Raw genomic sequence first — 17,849 nt, 5'->3', positions numbered from 1 at the left:
TAACATCTCTCCGTAGTAATGCTTATAATCATATCCACAAGACAGAACGTGCGCAAAGCAACTGGGATTGAAAGGTCTGTTCATCTCTCTGTGATCATCAATAATCATCAATTACAATTGAGTTTTACAAGTTTAAAACGTTTATAAAACAGTGCATGTTTGTAATACAGTAAAACCGCTGTAATTCATCACCACAGCCGCATAGTTTCATTACAATTATAAAAGAGGACGCGGTTAATGAAGTTAAATCAGGTTTATTTTGTACATTAACATAACGGATGTCCATACAGCAGTGGATATTAACGTATATCCTGTCACATTTGCCGTGCAAAAACAGTGCAAAGCTAAACAAGTGTGTGTGTGTGTGTGTGTGTGTCTCTTCGTTGCTGAACAGCTTGAATTAACTCCACAACAGATAAATCAAATAATAGTTGGGAAAGTTCTTACTGTAGTAAGGGAGATCTGCTTCAAATCTTGTCTGTCACTGTGCTGTTTATCTACGTGAAGGCTACACGCTTTAGAGCAATACAAACAGATCCCTGTGGCTCTGCATGTGGGAACGGTGGGCGGGAAGAACCAGCTCATTTGCATTAAAGGCACAGGCAACAAAAACAGCTACAATGTTATAAGAGCTAAAAGATTTAAAAAGGTATAATAAATAATCTGGTGGGCATTTTGTAGTAAAACTTTACAGACACATTCTAGAGACTTATATTAAATCTTGAAAAAAGGGATAAAATAGGTGCCCTTCAAAGAATAGGCTTATTTAAAAAGTCCTCTAGAGATTAACAGTCAAATGTAATCATTTTTGAATCCATTCAGCTTATCTTCGGGTCTGACAGGAGCACTTCTAGCTTAGCTTAGCATAAGTCATTAAATCAGATTAGACCATAAGCATCTCACTTAAAATTGGGCCAAGAGTTTCGATAAATTTCCTATTTAAAACTTTAGTCTTTTGTAGTTACAATGTGTTCTAAGAAAATACTTCTAAAATGTCTCTCACAAACGTCTTCATGGTTGCAAGATTTTCAGGCCCTGCATGATATCATTGCACCTGCTGCAGCCATGTTACGGCAACAAAGTTCCTTGTATTACACTGGAATGAGAGTCCACTACCTGACAAAATCTTGTCATCAAACCTAGTTGTAAGAGCAACAAATAATAACTTGATAGAAGTTATTATTTGTTGATCATTTGGAAAAGTGGCAGAAGGTAGATTTTTCAGATGAATCATCTGTTGAACTGCATCTCAATCATCACAAAGACTGCATAAGACCTATTGCACACAACAAACCCAAGCTTCTCATAGAAATCAAGCTTGGTTAAGGAAAAATCATGGTTTGGGGTTACATTTAGTATGGGTGGTGTGCGAGAGATCTGCAGAGTGAATGGCAACATCAACAGCCTGAGATATCAAGACATTTGTGCTGCCCATTACATTACTACAGGAAAGGACAAATTCTTCAGCAGAATAGCGCTCCTCATATTTCAGCCTTCAAGATGCTCCAAGATTGGCCAGCCCAGTCACCAGACATAAACATTATTAAGCATGTCTTGCTGAAAAGTCTGCTGAAAGTACTGCCAGTTGACACATTGTTGTTCTTCTAAGTCTTCATCTTCTTCTTAGTTGTCTTCGTGGTCATTTTGGTCTTTGTCTTCTTGGTCATCATTTTCTTGGTTTTCATCATCTTGGTCTTGGTTTTTTATCTTCATCTTCTTGGCCGTCATCTTTTTTGTCTTGGTCTTCTTCGTCATCTTGGTCTTGATCTTCGTCCTTATGGTCGTCGTCATCTTTTTCGTCTTGGAAGCCATCTTGGTCTTAGTCTTCCTCATCTTCCTCTTGGTCTTTATGGTCTTCGTCGTCGTCTTTGTCTTGATCTTCACCTTGGTCTTAGTCTTCTTAGACTTCCTCTTCTTCCTCTTGGTCTTTATGGTCTTCGTCGTCATCTTTATCTTGATCTTTTTAGTCGTCCTCTTCTTCCTCTTGGTCTTTATGGTCTTCGTTGTCATCTCCATCTTGATCTTCATAGTCTTCCTCTTCTTCTTCTTGGTCTTTATGGTCTTCGTCGTCGGCTTTGTCTTGATGTTCATCTTGATATTCACCTTGGTCTTGATCTTCATTTCATCTTCATCTTCATGGTCGCAGTCTTGGTCTTCTTCGTTGTCTTCATCTTGTTCTTTTTCGCCTGTCAGAGTCGGGGATAGAACCCGGGTCTTTGGCGTAAGAGGTGAGTCACCTAACCACTGAGCTACTGGGAGCTGATGAACCCGATCAACGAAAGGCAACTTGCTTCTTTGTGGATGGTTATTAATGACAAAAAACTTCAATAAGAAATGAAGTTAGGTAAGGCAAAAACAGACAGTCTTCCAATAAGCAACAGCAAAGTACAATTTCAGAGATGGCTGCTAATATAAGTTCATATCTTAGTCCAATTAAACTATAATACTGTAGCTGCAATACAGATTATTGAGCTGCAGGTTGAAAGCAAATCAAAGCAAAATCGTTATATCTGACAAAGTTTTTTTTAATGTACATTATTTCTGTTATGGGACAAGACTAAGTCTAAGCAAAGTTAGACCTTACTGTCCTAATTAAATAATTAAAAATCATGGCATGATCATATTTTATTTTGGTTAAATCAGTGTAATCTAGAGGCCTTTGCTTTTCATATAAGCCACTTCTGATCCCAAATGATCAACTAGAAGTCAAGTAATTATTTGTTGTTCCTAAAACCTGGACAGGCGACAATAATTTTGTCAGGTAGTGTATAGTTCCTAGCCATATCACTCTATAAAATAGGAATTTTTCATTTTCCATCAAGCTTTTTTGAATTTTTTTGTGCAAGATGCTAATGGTCTAATCCGATTCAATGATTTATGCTAAGCTAAGCTAAAAGTGCTCCCACCAGACCTGAAGATCAGCAAATTGGATTAAAAATGGTAAAACACCAGTTTAACTCTAGGGGAGTTGTAAATTAGACTATTTAAAAAAGAAAAAAAGAAAAAAGTGTTCCTTTAAGATTTCTTATGAAGCCTGGTGTTACAGTTTTTTGGCTCCTCAATAAAACCACTTTGCTTTAAAAGCTTTTTCTTATATTGGAATTGATTAAGCTAATCATTTTCAATTAAAATATGCTAAATATACACGGTTTACCTCTCAGACTTACAGGCTCCACTATAATCACAGAGCAAATCACATAACTCCCACATATAAACCAAAACTTACATGTTGGTTGTAGATGATGGCACCACTGTCACACGTGGAGCGGTGAGTGCACACATGCTGATGGATACACCAGTTACACTTCCAGCGGCTGTTCACACAACCACTACACCTAAAAGCAGAGTAAAAACACCGCATATAATGGGCCGAAAGTGCACAAATCAAACCCATCTACACTCCTCTGAGCATTGAGCTGCCCTGCATCCAAAAGCGCTTAGCTCTAGAGTTACACAGGCCTCCCCTAAACTCATCAAACAACACAGGGCTGAGTTCACAGCTTTCCCACATGGCAAATGAAAACAGCATCAGGGGGAGGCGTCCCGTCAGCGGCTGTCTGCAGGGAGGATGGCAGGAATGTGGGAAACAGCTGTGAAATCATCAGGGATGTGTTACTGAGGTCTGCAGCTGCCCTGCCCCTCTCACGCCTTCGGGACATTCAACACAAGACAGCCGCACATCAGCACATGCTTTAATACTGCTGTCCAATAATGATGATGATGGCGTGATGATGGTGAAAACTTATTTTGGTAACCCTTTCTATGAAGACAGAAGCCTGTATGTATTATACGTTATAAATGCATTCTTAATGCATTATAATACTTTATGAGAAGCCTGTATGAATAAGGCCTTCTTAAGGTATTCTTAATGCACTAAAACATTCTACAAAGCCTATGTATAATGGCTTATAACAGTATTAGCAATTCAATATAATGCATAATACTCTGTGAGAAGTATGTATGAATAATGTATGAAGCGTGTATGTACAGTATAATGCATTATGTAGACATTCATAAAGCATTATAATACACAAAACTCTCAACAAAGCCTCCAGCCCGTGTGCATAGTGCATTATAAAGGTGTCATTAATGCAATATGATGCATAATAATTTCTACAAAGTCTTTATAAACAATGTTTAATGCTTTATAAAGGTGTTATTAATGCAAAATGGTGCATAATACATCTACAAAGTCTTTATGTACTATATAATGCTTTATAACAGTATTATTATTGACTTAATGTAATGCATAATGCTTTTTATAAAGCTTGTATGTATTATGCTTTATAAAGGTATTCCTAATGCATTATAATGCATAATACTTTTGTACGGAGTCTGTATGAATAAGACTTTATAAAGGTATCCTTAATGCATCATAATGCGTAAATCTTTCTCAAAGCCTATTTATAATGGTTTATAAAAGTATTAGTAATTCAATATAATGCATAATCCTCTGTGAGAAGTCTGTATGAATAATGCAGTATTTGTAATTCAATGCAATACATAATACTTTGTATGAAGCATGTATGTATAATGCATTATGTAGCCATTCATAATGCATCATAATACACAAAACTCTCACAAAGGCTCAAGCCTGTGTGCATAGTGCATTATAAAGGTGTCATTAATGCAATATGATGCATAATAATTTCTACAATGTCTTTATGCAATGTTTAATGCTTTATAAAGGTGTTATTAATGCAAAATGGTGCACAATGTGTTCTACAAAGTCTACATGTATAATGCTTTATAACGATATTGTTGATTTAACAATGTATAATGCAATAAGCTTGTATGTATAATGCTTTCTAAAGGTATTCTTAATGTTTTATAATGCACAATACTTTTGTACTAAGTCTGTATGAATAAGGCTATATAAAGACATTCTTAATGCATTATAATGCCTAAATAAAAAAGTATTAGCAATTTAATATAATGATTAATGCTTAGTAAAAAGTCTGTATGAATAATGCTTTACAAAGATATTTGTAATGCAATACTTTTTATGAAGCATGTATGTGTAATGCATTGTGTAGGCATTTATAATGCATTATAGAACACAGAACTCTCAACAAAGCTGGCAATTGTAGTGCTTTATAAAGGTATAACTAATGCAATATGATAGATAGTAATTTCTACAAAGTCTTTATGCAATCTATAATGCTTTATAAATGTGTTATTAATGGACAGTGGTGCATAATATGTTCTAGTCTGCATGTACTGTATATTGCTTTATAAAGCTGTTATTACTGCAAAATGATGCACAATATGTTCTACAAAGTCTATAATTACTGTATAATAATTTATAATGGTATTATTAATGCATTAAAATAAATAATGCTTTTTATAAAGCTCATGTGTATAATGCTTTACAATTTCCCAATGCATTACAATGCATACAGTCTTCTTTTGTTACTTTATTTAAATTGCATCATGTCTAAGTATCATGTGTGTTCACTTTTGTCACAATAAACTCCTAATGTCCCTTTTGTTTTATTATAATCAGTAAGTTGTTGTAGCAGTTAAGTTAAAGTAAGGGGGTCAATGGGGTCCAAAACCACACATTGACTTTCTCTTGACAAAGAAACTATGGCAACACTTTCTATGAAGCTCATGCTTATAATGAATTATGTCTCTGTTTATAATTATTTATAATCAGTCATAACAATTCTGTAAATGTATCTACAAAGACACACAGCAAACCTTATTCTGTATTATAATGACAGTTCTAGCTACATTTATAGCAGTGTTATTAATACTTAATAGTGATGCATTTCATTTTTCAATATACATGTTCATATCACATCATACACTGATTTATAAGTATTAATTAGTCAGTCATGATTGTATTCATAACGATGCAGTCTGCAATGTTAAAATGTTGTCATGTTATATTTACAGTAAGAGATTTTGTTCTGTCAAACAAATGAATGGTTTTATATTGTTGACAAGAGCCCTCTATGCCTTATAAATATACAGTAAATATACTATAAACATTTATTGTGGGTCATAATACAGTCACTAACCTTTATAAATGCATCATTGATGGCTTTAAGTAATAAGTATTAATACACTATTATAATTATTACTATTATTATGTAGCTATAAATACAATAAAGTATAATGTTTGTTGTTTTTACAGATACATGGTTATAAATAATTATAAATAGAGTTATAGTTTATTATAAGGACGATCTTCATAGAAATTGTAACCGAAAGTTCAAGTGTCTTAAGTTTGAAATGACATAAATGTGTTTGAATTTAATTAGATTTTTTTTATTAGAAAAAAATGAAAAACCACACTGTAGTTGAGCTATTATTTGTGTGTAATTGATGTGACTTACGGCATGCTGGCAGAGAGTTGCTGCACCACAGAGCAGTCGTAGAAGGTGAAGTCGGCCAGAGCTACAGTGACTGCCCCGAAGCGCAGAGACAGCGTGACAGACACCGAATCTGTTTACAGGAGAAGACAGGGTCAAAACGTTAAGTGGACATTACGGCAATGGAATGTCACGTCACTTAAAACTTTAATAGTTAACCCACCACCCACAGCTTATTTCAACGGTCATGTAACATCATTAACATTTGGACTACGTGACAGAGTAATGGTGCGGAAAACCAGCAGGAGGAGGTCAGTGAAACCGGATATTACAGCATTACAGAAGCAGTGTTTCTGCTGGTTTCATCAAGTCAAATTTAAGACTTTTTAAGACCCTTTTAAGACCATTAAGAATGAAATTTTAGACTTTTACAGGGTTAAACAAGGATTTTTTTTCTAATGGCCCGGTATTATCACGAGGAATGATATAACTGTTTTTAGTTGTCTTTTCCTGATTAGTAATAAGGGACTAAGCCGAAGGAAAATGAATGAATGAATAAAAAATAAGGTTTTATTGATATGTTTTGTTGGTGATTGGATAAATGTTGGCCTGTTTGAGTAGCTTTACATGGACAAAGCAAAATTAGGACCTGTTTAAAATAATTTAAGACCTACAACACAATATTTCATCGAATTTAAGAATTTTAAGGTCTAAAATTTTCTTTTTGAAATTTAAGACTTTTTAAGACCCAGCTGACACCTTGAGAAGGCTACAGAGTTGTAGAATCTTTCTGTTCTCTCAAAAATACACTCAGTTATAATACTCTGAAATATTTACATTTAAATTGGTTTTCTAATATCATAATATTTTGGTGACGCCGAAGACAAAATTATTAGCGCTCCATAATTTTTAAAATTCTTTTTCAAATATTTTCCAAGTTTGCTTTACAGTATTATATTTTTCTTATGTAGAAAAGCTTATTTCCTTTAGTTCGGTGGGAATAAAAAGCAATTATTAAGAAATTACTATGATTTTTTTCTGATTAGCTAAAAGAGTAGGGAAATATTAGAAAAAGAATTCAAATTCCACAGGAGGGCTAATCGTTTTGTTACTAATCTGTATTTATCATCAGCAATAATCATAATTTTTTCAATAAGAGGTGTGAGCTCATTATTGTGTATGTCATTCACTTTTCAAAAAAAAACCAAACAAAAAAAAAACACTGAAGCCTATTAGTACAGGGATTCTCAACCTTTTTCACTTCGGGGACCACTTCTTTCTGTAAAATATAGTAAAACACCCTAAATCTGTTGAAACACGTCGATATGATAGCGGTTGAGTTTGCAGCTGGATATTATTTAGAGTTAGCTAACAGAAACAGTGAACAGCTCGGCCAGTTCATTTTACATAAACACCACTGAGCCTCACTAGATCCTCCTGTATGGGCACGCGTGCGTTATAAAACACTCACAGGACATTAATTTGGACAACGATGCGGATGTATTAAATAAGTTCACACAAATATACACAAAGAGAGACTTTCACTTCACGAATAGTTTGTGAATGAACAGACTTACGTGTACTAGCTAGAGACGCGAGCATGAGGCTGTTTTTGCGCAGAGTTTGAAGTAATCAATCAGAGAACAGGAGAAAGTGCATTACGGTACTTCGATTATTTTAATATAGCATATTAATATTGAAATCCAAAACTTAGAGTATAATATCGAGAGTTCATTTTAAGTGATCTCGCGGCCCACCAGCGGGATCGCCGAGGCCCACCGGTTGAGAATCCCTGTATTAGAACACAAAATCACCTTAGAATAAAATTCAGACACGTGATATTGATTGTATACTATAGTTAATATTGAATGAGATCCATTCTAGACACAACTTGAGTCTGTGCGTGTGGGTTTTTATTTTCTCCATTTTGCAGATTTTTTCATATCTCAGAAAAAGATGGAAAACACCTTTAGGACAGATGAATCTTTTTGATCCATTGATAAAGACAAAATGTGTTGCGTGTACATGCTATGTACTTATTGTTGTAACATAAACATAAAGTTATTACTAGATACTATGCCTCAAATTGCTAAACCTAACCCTATAAAGCAGAGTTACCTTAAAGGTAAGTACACTGTAAGTACATGTTAAGTACACATTTACTCATATAAAAGATCTTTAAGGTAATGTAAGTAGTTTTGAAGCTCCACAGGAAATTATTCGAACATCATTAGTATGTGCGTGAGTGTGTGTATGTTAGGGCTGCACAATATATCGTTTAAGCATCGATCATTCACAACAGTCACATTGCAAGCTATGAAATGTGAAGTTTGTATTATAATCTATCATTTGCATGTGTTTTTGAGATGCACTCAGGCATAAGAAATTTAACCCTTTGCAACTTTAATAACGATTGATTTAACTGAATTATTTTTATATGTTTATTATTCAATTACTGTTCCTGGATACTGTAAGACTTGGAAAACGATTAAACACTGTTCATTTCAATTGTATATTTTTCTTTAGTGTTTTTATAGATTGTTTATTAGATTTTTTGCAGATGCACTCCTACTCCAGAATCATCCCAAATCAATCTCAAATGATCAATTCTTTCCAAACACACATATTCAAGTCATCTGGTGGAATTGTATTCATATCGCATAATGACGAACATACTGTATAAATTGCAGAATAACAAAATATCACAATGTTTTTCCAATATCCTGCAGCTCTAGTGTGTGTGTGTGTAGTTGTACTCTATTAAGGTAGTTTACAAGGACTTGTTTTATGTCCTTGTAATTCAAAACTCATAAAAATCATACTTATCGGGGTCTTTGACATTCAAATTTTGCCACAGGTTTCATGTGATGATAGAGTTTAGAGTAGGGTTAGGGTTTTACTGCTTTACGCTTATGGAAAGTCCTTGTAAACCACATATGTGTGTGTTGTGTTACCATTTCCCTGTGGTACAGGCTGAAGTCTGTGGGCCTCAGGAGTGTCACAGGTGACTGTTGTGCCCTGGACTAAAGCAGCTGCTTCAGCGTCTTCAAAAAAACAGGAGTATCTGTCACCCTCTGACAGACTGGGCAAACCTGGGACATCCAGAGCAATCTGAAAATACACATACAGACAGATATGTCAGTCTCACAATCACTCTCCTGCATTACAAAAAATTTTGATTAGATTAGCTTTGTTAATTTTAGTAGTAAAGCACGCCCTGGGGAATAGCTCAATGAGAATTACAGTGATTGGGGGAAAAGCTTTTAAGCATCAGAAACGTCAAGCTGATGTGTGAATTATCCCATTAGGGATTGCAGTGGTAGCGTCTGCTAGCTTTGAGACTAATTAGAGACTAACTGTAGCTTGCTAACCATATGCTAACTGACAACACAAAGAAACGAGACGTTTGATTCCATCATTTGCAGCTTTGGATGTCTTTTGTGTCACACGCTGTCATAATTAAAAATGTTTCAATCTTTTATACATCAACCTTTATAGATTTATGTACAGTACCTAGCATAAATGAGTACAAATTAACAAAGTCCTCCAAAAAAAATAAGTACACCCAAATTAATGTGTTAGGAAAAAAATATTAAATAACATTTTAATTAATAGAGGAAAAATCAAGAGAAACATAAAATAATAGAACATTTTATATAATACCTCTTTTAAATGCATATTAGCTTTCTATTCCTAATGTTGTTCAGTGTCCACATTTTTATTTTAATGAACATAAATATATATAATTTAATAAAACACACATATTAGGGTTGGGTCATCAGACGATGCCATCATCCATCGGCGATGGCCAATAGACATCACGATGCTGAGCCGGCATTGCGATCCTCCGCCCCATTACAAACCCGCTCGCGAAAAATACACACTTAGGTCCCGTTTACACTAATACGTCTTAGTTTTAAAATGTAAGTGTGGATGTGGATCGTTTCCGTCCAATAATGGCATTTCACCGAGCATTTCTGAACAGCCCTCCGTCCACACTATAATGCTGAAAACGCATATAACGTGACCACCCACACACAGACACAGACATAGACACACACACACACACACACTGGCATGCGCTCGTCTGAGCTCCAGGCAGTCAGTGACAGCACGTCAGACAGTTTATCAAGGATGTACCGCTGGATTGCGTCTCACTATAGTTGTTAAACGTGATATTTAATTAATCTTGTCTCTATCTAATGACTCTTTGGTCTTTTGAATCTATCAGGTAATGTGTCACAGCGTCAGTACACTGCTTCAATCTTTCGCGTTCATGCTGGTACGTAGTTATTTTAGAGAAAACCTCTGATACTGTTGGTTGGTTCCTGTTGGTTGAGCACTTTTTTTTACCAACCAAGTTTGTCGACGCCATTATAATGACACAGATCACTCTGGCATGAATAGGCAGAGTCCCGCGGAAAAAGTGATTGACAGGTGGTAATTGCGTGTAACTAATCTTTATTAATCTATGATTCGCCTACGATGATGATGCCATCATCCTTCGCGATGTTTCACATTAGATATCATATAATCCCAAATTGGCCGATATCGCCCAACTCTAACACATATTTAAACATCTTACTGACAAAAAATTGTCAGTAACAAAAAAAAAAAAAACGGAAAAATTGTGTTTTTTCACAATTTATTTGATTTCTTTTAGTCTGTAAGACTTTAAAAGTGTTAAAATCATATTCAAACATAATTTAATGCTGATTTATGATTTCTTTTCACCTAAACACAAGATAAAGTTTAGAAGAATATCGATAACCAAACACTTTCAGTTCCCACAACATGAGAAAGTAAATGATGCCATCATTTTCATTAAGAGGAATACAAGTTAACAATAAATACATTTATATTTATGATTTCTATTTTAAGATTTGTAGTTTAAACAGTGCTGTTTTATATTTTATGGATTTAACTTCTGTTTACTCTATAATAACTTCTCTTTAGTCTTGCTTTAAATAAACAATTTAAAATAATTGTTTTCTAGTTTAATGTATTAATAATGTACATAAAGTTCAAAGCAAAATTTTCCACAACATTGCTCCAGTCTTCAGTGTCACATGATCTCTCAGAAATCATTACAATAATGCTGAGGTGACGCTCACTTAATGCTAAATTATTATTGGAGATAAATTATTAATGATGGTTGTTCTCATTATAGTCATTGGGAATAGATTTACAGCTAAGTATTTTTGTTTGATCAATAATTGATGAATCAGAAACAAAATACACATGCAGTTATATTTACTATATTACTTTATATACTAGTAAAAATATTTCTGGCTCATGTAAAAAATAAATATACATATTTTTAAAACATCAATAATTTCAAATCAAATTCAAGTCATCATATCAAGTGCTTACGGTAACACCTCACTTGAAGGGGTGTTCATAAGATTCATTAAACCTTTAAGTCATTAAGTTTCATTCGCTCAGTATTGTCATTTTAAATGCTGAGCTGACATTGTTATGACAAAATGACATAAACAAATACATCACAACCTGTTTTTTGTCTTCGTCATAACATATACATGATTGTCATAAACATGATTGTCATGTCAATCACATAAATCTGTCATAAACATGATTGTCATGACCCCATTATAAATGTCATGAATTTTATAACGTCATTACTATTGTTTTGACCTCAACTACAGTGATACAAGCTAAATTTGTCATTCAAATGTCATTAAGTATTAATGAAGCTGTTTAAAATTAATGGACAAATGACACGTTTAATGAGGCATTCTAATGACAAATACGGTTTGTTCCACTAAAAACGTGTTTAGATATGTTTTCATGACAGTTATAATGGCTTCATGACAATCATGTTTATGACAGATTTATGACAAGGTATGTTGTTTATGACAGTCTTATGAACACCCCTTCAAAGTGTCACTTTTCACAATATTTCACTATATTACTGTAAATACACCCTTGATGAACAGAATCTAGCTGATTTCAACTACAAGGTAAGATAATGACATTTTCTAGGATTTCTAATCAATGGACATGCGTCAGGATTTGTATAATTTTGGACGATCTTCTACCCGTTTCTGTTCTCCAAGGCTGGCGTTATATTGACTCAGAGACTGGACACTCAAGCACTGCTGCTGCTCATCAAAACTCCACAGCCAATGACCTTCAACTGAGCCCAGCCGACAGTCTGAACGCATCCCACAGCTAAGGGAGTGAACAGACACACAGTCAGAAAACTCAGTCCAAAAATACACTCAACACTACAGTGCAGAGACTCACCGGCCATCCAGCACACACCAGCCGCAGTACGGGTCTTTCACCGAAAGACAGGAGGAGCAGTCTGTGTGTGTGTCACACTCCGCCACAGGCCTCTTCTCCACCTTAACACACACCACACAGCAGGACAAAACACTCAATTATTCTGATTGTGAGTGGAAAACTGACAAATTTTGCAGTGTAATTCTAATATATATTTATTTAAAAAGTTAAGCTGGCCTAATACCACTGAACTCTGTAAAAATATCTGTTAATTAACACTTTTTAGTTTGTGAATTGCATTATGGAATGTAGACCTCTGCTCTGTTAACTTTTATAATGAAAATTCAACTTTACAGTTTAACAAAGTGACTTTTATTGACATTTTAATAATTTGAAATAATTTCATGTATAAGGAATAATATATAGGGCATCTGGAAAGTATTCATAGCGCTTCACTTTTTCCACATTTTTTATGTTACAGCCTTATTCCAAAACGGATTAAATTAATTTATTTCCTCAAAATTCTTCACACAACACCCCATATTGACAATGTGAAAAAAGATTTTTTTTAATTGTAAATTTATTAAAAATAAAAAACCCAAAAATCACATGTACAGAAGTATTCACAGCCTTTGCCGTGAAGCTCTAAATTGAACTCTGGAACATTCTGTTTCCACTGATCATTTCATGAGATGTTACAGCAGCTTAATTGGAGTTCACCTGTGGCAAATTCAGTTGATTGAATTCAATTGATTAATTTGAAAAGGCATACACCTGTCTAAGTCCCAGGGTTGACAGTGCATGTCAAAGCACAAACCAAGCATGAAGACAAAGGAATTGTCTCCTTTGGACCTCTTTAATGTCCATCCAGGATCGTCTCGAGGCACAAGACTGGGGAAGATTACAGAAAAATTTCTGCTGCTCTGAAAGTTCCAATGAGCACAGTGGCCTCCATCAACCGTAAGTGGAAGATGTTTAGAACCACCAGGACTATTCCTAGAGCTGGCCGGCCATCAAGCTGAGTGATCGGGAGAGAAGGGCCTTAGTCAGGGAGGTGATCAATAACCCAATGGTCACTCTGTCTGAGCTCCAGCTTTCTTCTGTTGAGAGAGGAGAACCTTACAGAAGGACAGCCATCTATGCAGCAATCCACTAATCAGGCCTGTCTGGTAGAGTGGCCAGACGGAAGCTACTCCCCGCTTGGAATTTGCCTAAAGGCATCTGAAGGACTCTCAGACCATCAGAAACAAAATTCTCTGGTCTGATGAGACTAAAATTGAACTCTTTGGAGTGAATACCAGGCGTTGCGTTTGGAGAAAACCAGGCATCACTCATCACCAGGTTAATACATCCCTACAGTGAAGCATGGTGGTGGCAGTATCATGCTGTGGGGATGTTTTTCAGCAGCAGGAACTGGAAGACTAATCAGGATAGAGGGATTGCAATGAGGGCAGCAATGTACAGAGACATCCTGAATGAAAACCTGCTTCAGAGTGCTCTTGACCTCAGACTGGGGCGACGGTTCATCTTCCAGCAGAACACTGACCCAAAGCACACTGCCAAAATGTCAATGGAGTGGCTTCACAACAACTCGATGAATGTCCTTGAGTGGCCCAGCCAGAGCCCAGAGCTAAATCCTATTGAACATCTCAACCATTCAACCTGATAGAGTTTGTGAGGTACTGCAAAGAGGAATAGGCAAAAATTCCCAATGACAGGTGTGCCAAGCTTGTGGCATCATATTCAAAAAGACTTGAGGCTAAAGGTGCATCAACAAAGTATTGAGCAAATCTGTGAATACTTATGTACATGTGATTTTTCGGTGTTTTTCATTTTTAATAAATTTTTTTCACATTGTCATTATGGGGTATTGTGTGTAGAATTTTGGAATAAGGCTGTAAAATGATAAAAATGATAGCATATATAACAGTTTATGCGGGCATCACAATGGCAATGGTTAGCACAGTCGCCTCACAGCAAGAAGGCTGGGTCAGTTGGCATTTCTGTGTGGAGTTTGCATGTTCTCTCCATGTTCGCGTGGGTTTCCTCTGGGTGCTAAGGTTTCCCCCAAAGTCCAAAGACACGCGCTATAGGTGAATTAAATAAAGCTAAATTGGTCATAGAGTGTGTGTGTGAAAGTGTGTGTATGGGTGAATAAAGACATATGCTGGGTAAGTTGGCAGTTCATTCCACTGTGGCGACCCCTGATTAATAAAGGGACTGAGCCAAAAAGAAAATGAATGAATGAATTTCACTATCTATAATCAATAATAATAACTTTTGTGTAGTAGTACCACAACATACGTTCACATCTATCACTCGATGACACTGGAATACCCTGTCAGAAAAGTCCAGTGGCTGTCAATGAGCTTCTTACAGTGTCTGCTATAATGTTGATGTTGTTTTCATGTGTTTACATGAAGAATATGGACATGGTGTAAATGCACTGTACAGTTACGAGCTTAATGTCACATTATATCGTTATGATAACATGATGCATATAAGGTCAATGCATATAAGACTTATTTCCACATGTACAAGCCTAACAAACAAGACACTTAATCCTTTTTCCTCCTGCAGTGAAGTGATGTGATGATTTCTGCACTCACAGAATGGCTGGTCATGATGTAGATGTGTCTGTGATTGGAATCCAGTAGTAAATCACTGCTGATGGCCAAACCAGACTGGATGAGAAGGCTGGAGTAGTTCTTTACCTCTCCCGAGTTACCCAAGAACACCTAAAAAAAAAGAGGAGTTTCAATAAGTAACCTGACAACGGCTCCTAAGAACTTCCTCGAGGTTTAATAGCATATTTAGGCTTATGAAACTACATCAGTTGCAACATAACACTGGATGTGGCCAGGTCTAACTAAAAGTGCTGAAAGTGTCTGCTGAAAAGGTTTAGCGCTTAAACTTCTGAGTCTCATTAAAGGAAACGGGTGCTGGAGGATCTGAGAGAGGAGCCTAATGCCTCTTGAATTGTATCACGACTGGGGTCGATTGCAGAAAAACCTGATTAGAGGAGTGAGAATCCCATCAGGAGAGCAGGTATCCAGCTTAAGAGTCTCAGACACCTTACACCAAGAGCTGCAGCCATTCAGGTTTGTGTTTTAACTGGATTAGCATTGACTAACTGCTGCTGGACGACTCATGCACTGCACTGTTATTCTATTATGCAAGAGTGAAGAGCTGTGTGTGTATGGATGCATGGACGAGTACACAGGATCGTTGGAGGTGTGTTTGAGAGAGACAATACAAATGTGTATGTGAGTTTTCAATTAGGGACAGCTAAACTTCTGGAAAAAGAAGCTATTTAACTGGAATTGTCTTGTTTTAAACAGTTTTTAGCTGAAAAATGAGACCTGTGTCAGTTTAATCAACACTGTAGATACTCATTATATCTAGCATGGATAACTTTATAGAAAAACAAATAAATAAATAAAGATAAATGTTATATCCTATTATGATATATCACATAACTATAAATGGAAAACAACAATCACATTTCTGGCTTTTTGGATAAATACTTTATATACACTCGCCGGCCACTTTATTAGGTACTTATAGTACTTACTAGTACCGGGTTGGATTTTTGCCTTCAGAACTGTCTTAATCCTTAGTGGCATAGATTCAACAAGGTACTGGAAATATTCCTGAGTTTCATATTGACATGATAGCATCACGCAGTGGCTGCAGATTTGTCAGCTGCACATCCATGATACAAATCTCTCGTTCCACCACATCCCAAAGGTGCTCTACTGGATTGAGATCTGGTGACTGTGGAGGCCATTTAAGCACAGTGAACTTATTGTCATGTTCAAGAAACCAGTCAGAGATGATTCACGCTTTATGACATGGTGCGTTATCCTGCTGGAAGTAGCCATCAGAAGATGGTTATAAAGAGATGGACTTGGTCAGCAACAACACTCAGGTAGGCTGTGCCATTGACACGATGCTCAATTCGTACTATTGGACCCAAAGTGTGCCATAAAAAATAAGTGTGCAATAAAAAAAACTTAAGGCGGTTCATTCCGCTTTGGCGAACCCTGATAAATAAGGGACTAAGCCAAAGGAAAATGAATGAATAAAAAATAAGGATTTATTGAGATGTTTTGTTGGTGATTGGATAAATGTTGGCCCGATTGAGTAGCTTTACTTGGACAAAGCAAAATAAAGACCTGTTTAAAATAATTTAACACAATATTTCAGTGAATTTAAGACTTTTTAAGGTCTAAAATGTAGTTTTTGAAATTTAAGACAAATTTTAAGACTTTTTAAGACCCAGCTGACACCCTGCAATCACAACATATTTGTTCATCAGACTAATCACCGCAGAATAGTGTCACACAAAGGAACGTGTTGGAAAAATTTTATCTCTGATCAAATCATATGGGAGTCAACTGGGATAATTAGGTAAAAATAAATACATATGATAGGACTGATATTGTTTTACCTTGCATAAATATTAGCCTATTTAACCATAATACGAACTTTTATAGTGCATAAAAGGGGTGCTATAATAGATTTTTTCACTTCCAGTTTTACAAGTGCTTTTATTTTTGGTCTTTTTGGTTTATTTTTGAAATTTTCTAACTCTTTGCAGGATGTTTGAAAGTTGGATTTTCAGATGCAATGCATTATTTGAAACTAACAGCACTAAGACACTGAAAAAACTGTTAACATGAGCTGCTCGTGTTAAAGAATCAACAGCAATTTCCATATTATCATAAATATAAGACAATCTTTGTGATTTGATAATTGCACTAAGCCATACAGTGTTGTGTTCTCACTCAGCCATTGGTAGAATTAATAAAAAGTTACTATCAGCCACATTAGTGTGTAAAACTGTTTCACATACTCGCCAACACTGATTTTTACTCTCACTTGGTGCATGATGAGGTTAATTTAAGGTCATGCTTATGCAAATAATCATGACGCCTACTGAGAATGCTTATTGTTGTTGCTTTCTACTGCAAAAAAATATCACACAAGCATGCGAACAATCACACCAGCTTGCCAAAAATGTGTCAGAATGGCAGAGAACAGAGGCTGTCTATCATAGAGAGGCTTAGGACATGAATTAACCAAACTCTACGCTTTAACCTTTGCCCACTGTGGCATGCAAATATACAGGCCCAGATGTAACTCAGTCTGTGTTTAAATTCCAGCTCACAAGCTCTTGGAGTTTACAAGCACTGTCAAAAATAAGACTCTGGTGGTCTCTAATGAATCTCAGTCCATGCAAATGCAGTGTTTTATACAGCGTGGCCGGTGCTTTGCGGA

The 17,849-nt window shown here is 35.8% G+C and overlaps 1 protein-coding gene across 5 annotated transcripts in view; it reads right to left on the bottom strand.

The window, feature by feature from the left end:
- plxnb1a (plexin b1a) overlaps nt 1-17,849 on the bottom strand; it is a 159,736-nt gene that overhangs the window by 53,247 nt on the left and 88,640 nt on the right. For all 5 annotated transcript variants that reach the window (XM_056448692.1, XM_056448694.1, XM_056448696.1 and 2 more), the window contains exons 5-10: nt 15,176-15,304; nt 12,588-12,688; nt 12,380-12,512; nt 9,275-9,431; nt 6,345-6,453; nt 3,227-3,335 (exon numbers count right to left, since the gene is read on the bottom strand). In XM_056448692.1, the coding sequence (XP_056304667.1) occupies nt 3,227-3,335; nt 6,345-6,453; nt 9,275-9,431; nt 12,380-12,512; nt 12,588-12,688; nt 15,176-15,304 (738 nt within the window). The remainder of the gene's footprint in view (nt 1-3,226; nt 3,336-6,344; nt 6,454-9,274; nt 9,432-12,379; nt 12,513-12,587; nt 12,689-15,175; nt 15,305-17,849) is intronic.

This window comes from Danio aesculapii, chromosome 23, assembly GCF_903798145.1.
Source record: "Danio aesculapii chromosome 23, fDanAes4.1, whole genome shotgun sequence".
Taxonomy (NCBI): domain Eukaryota; kingdom Metazoa; phylum Chordata; class Actinopteri; order Cypriniformes; family Danionidae; genus Danio; species Danio aesculapii.
Note: the sequence above shows the minus strand (reverse complement) of the source record. Positions and strands in the feature narration are given on the sequence as shown.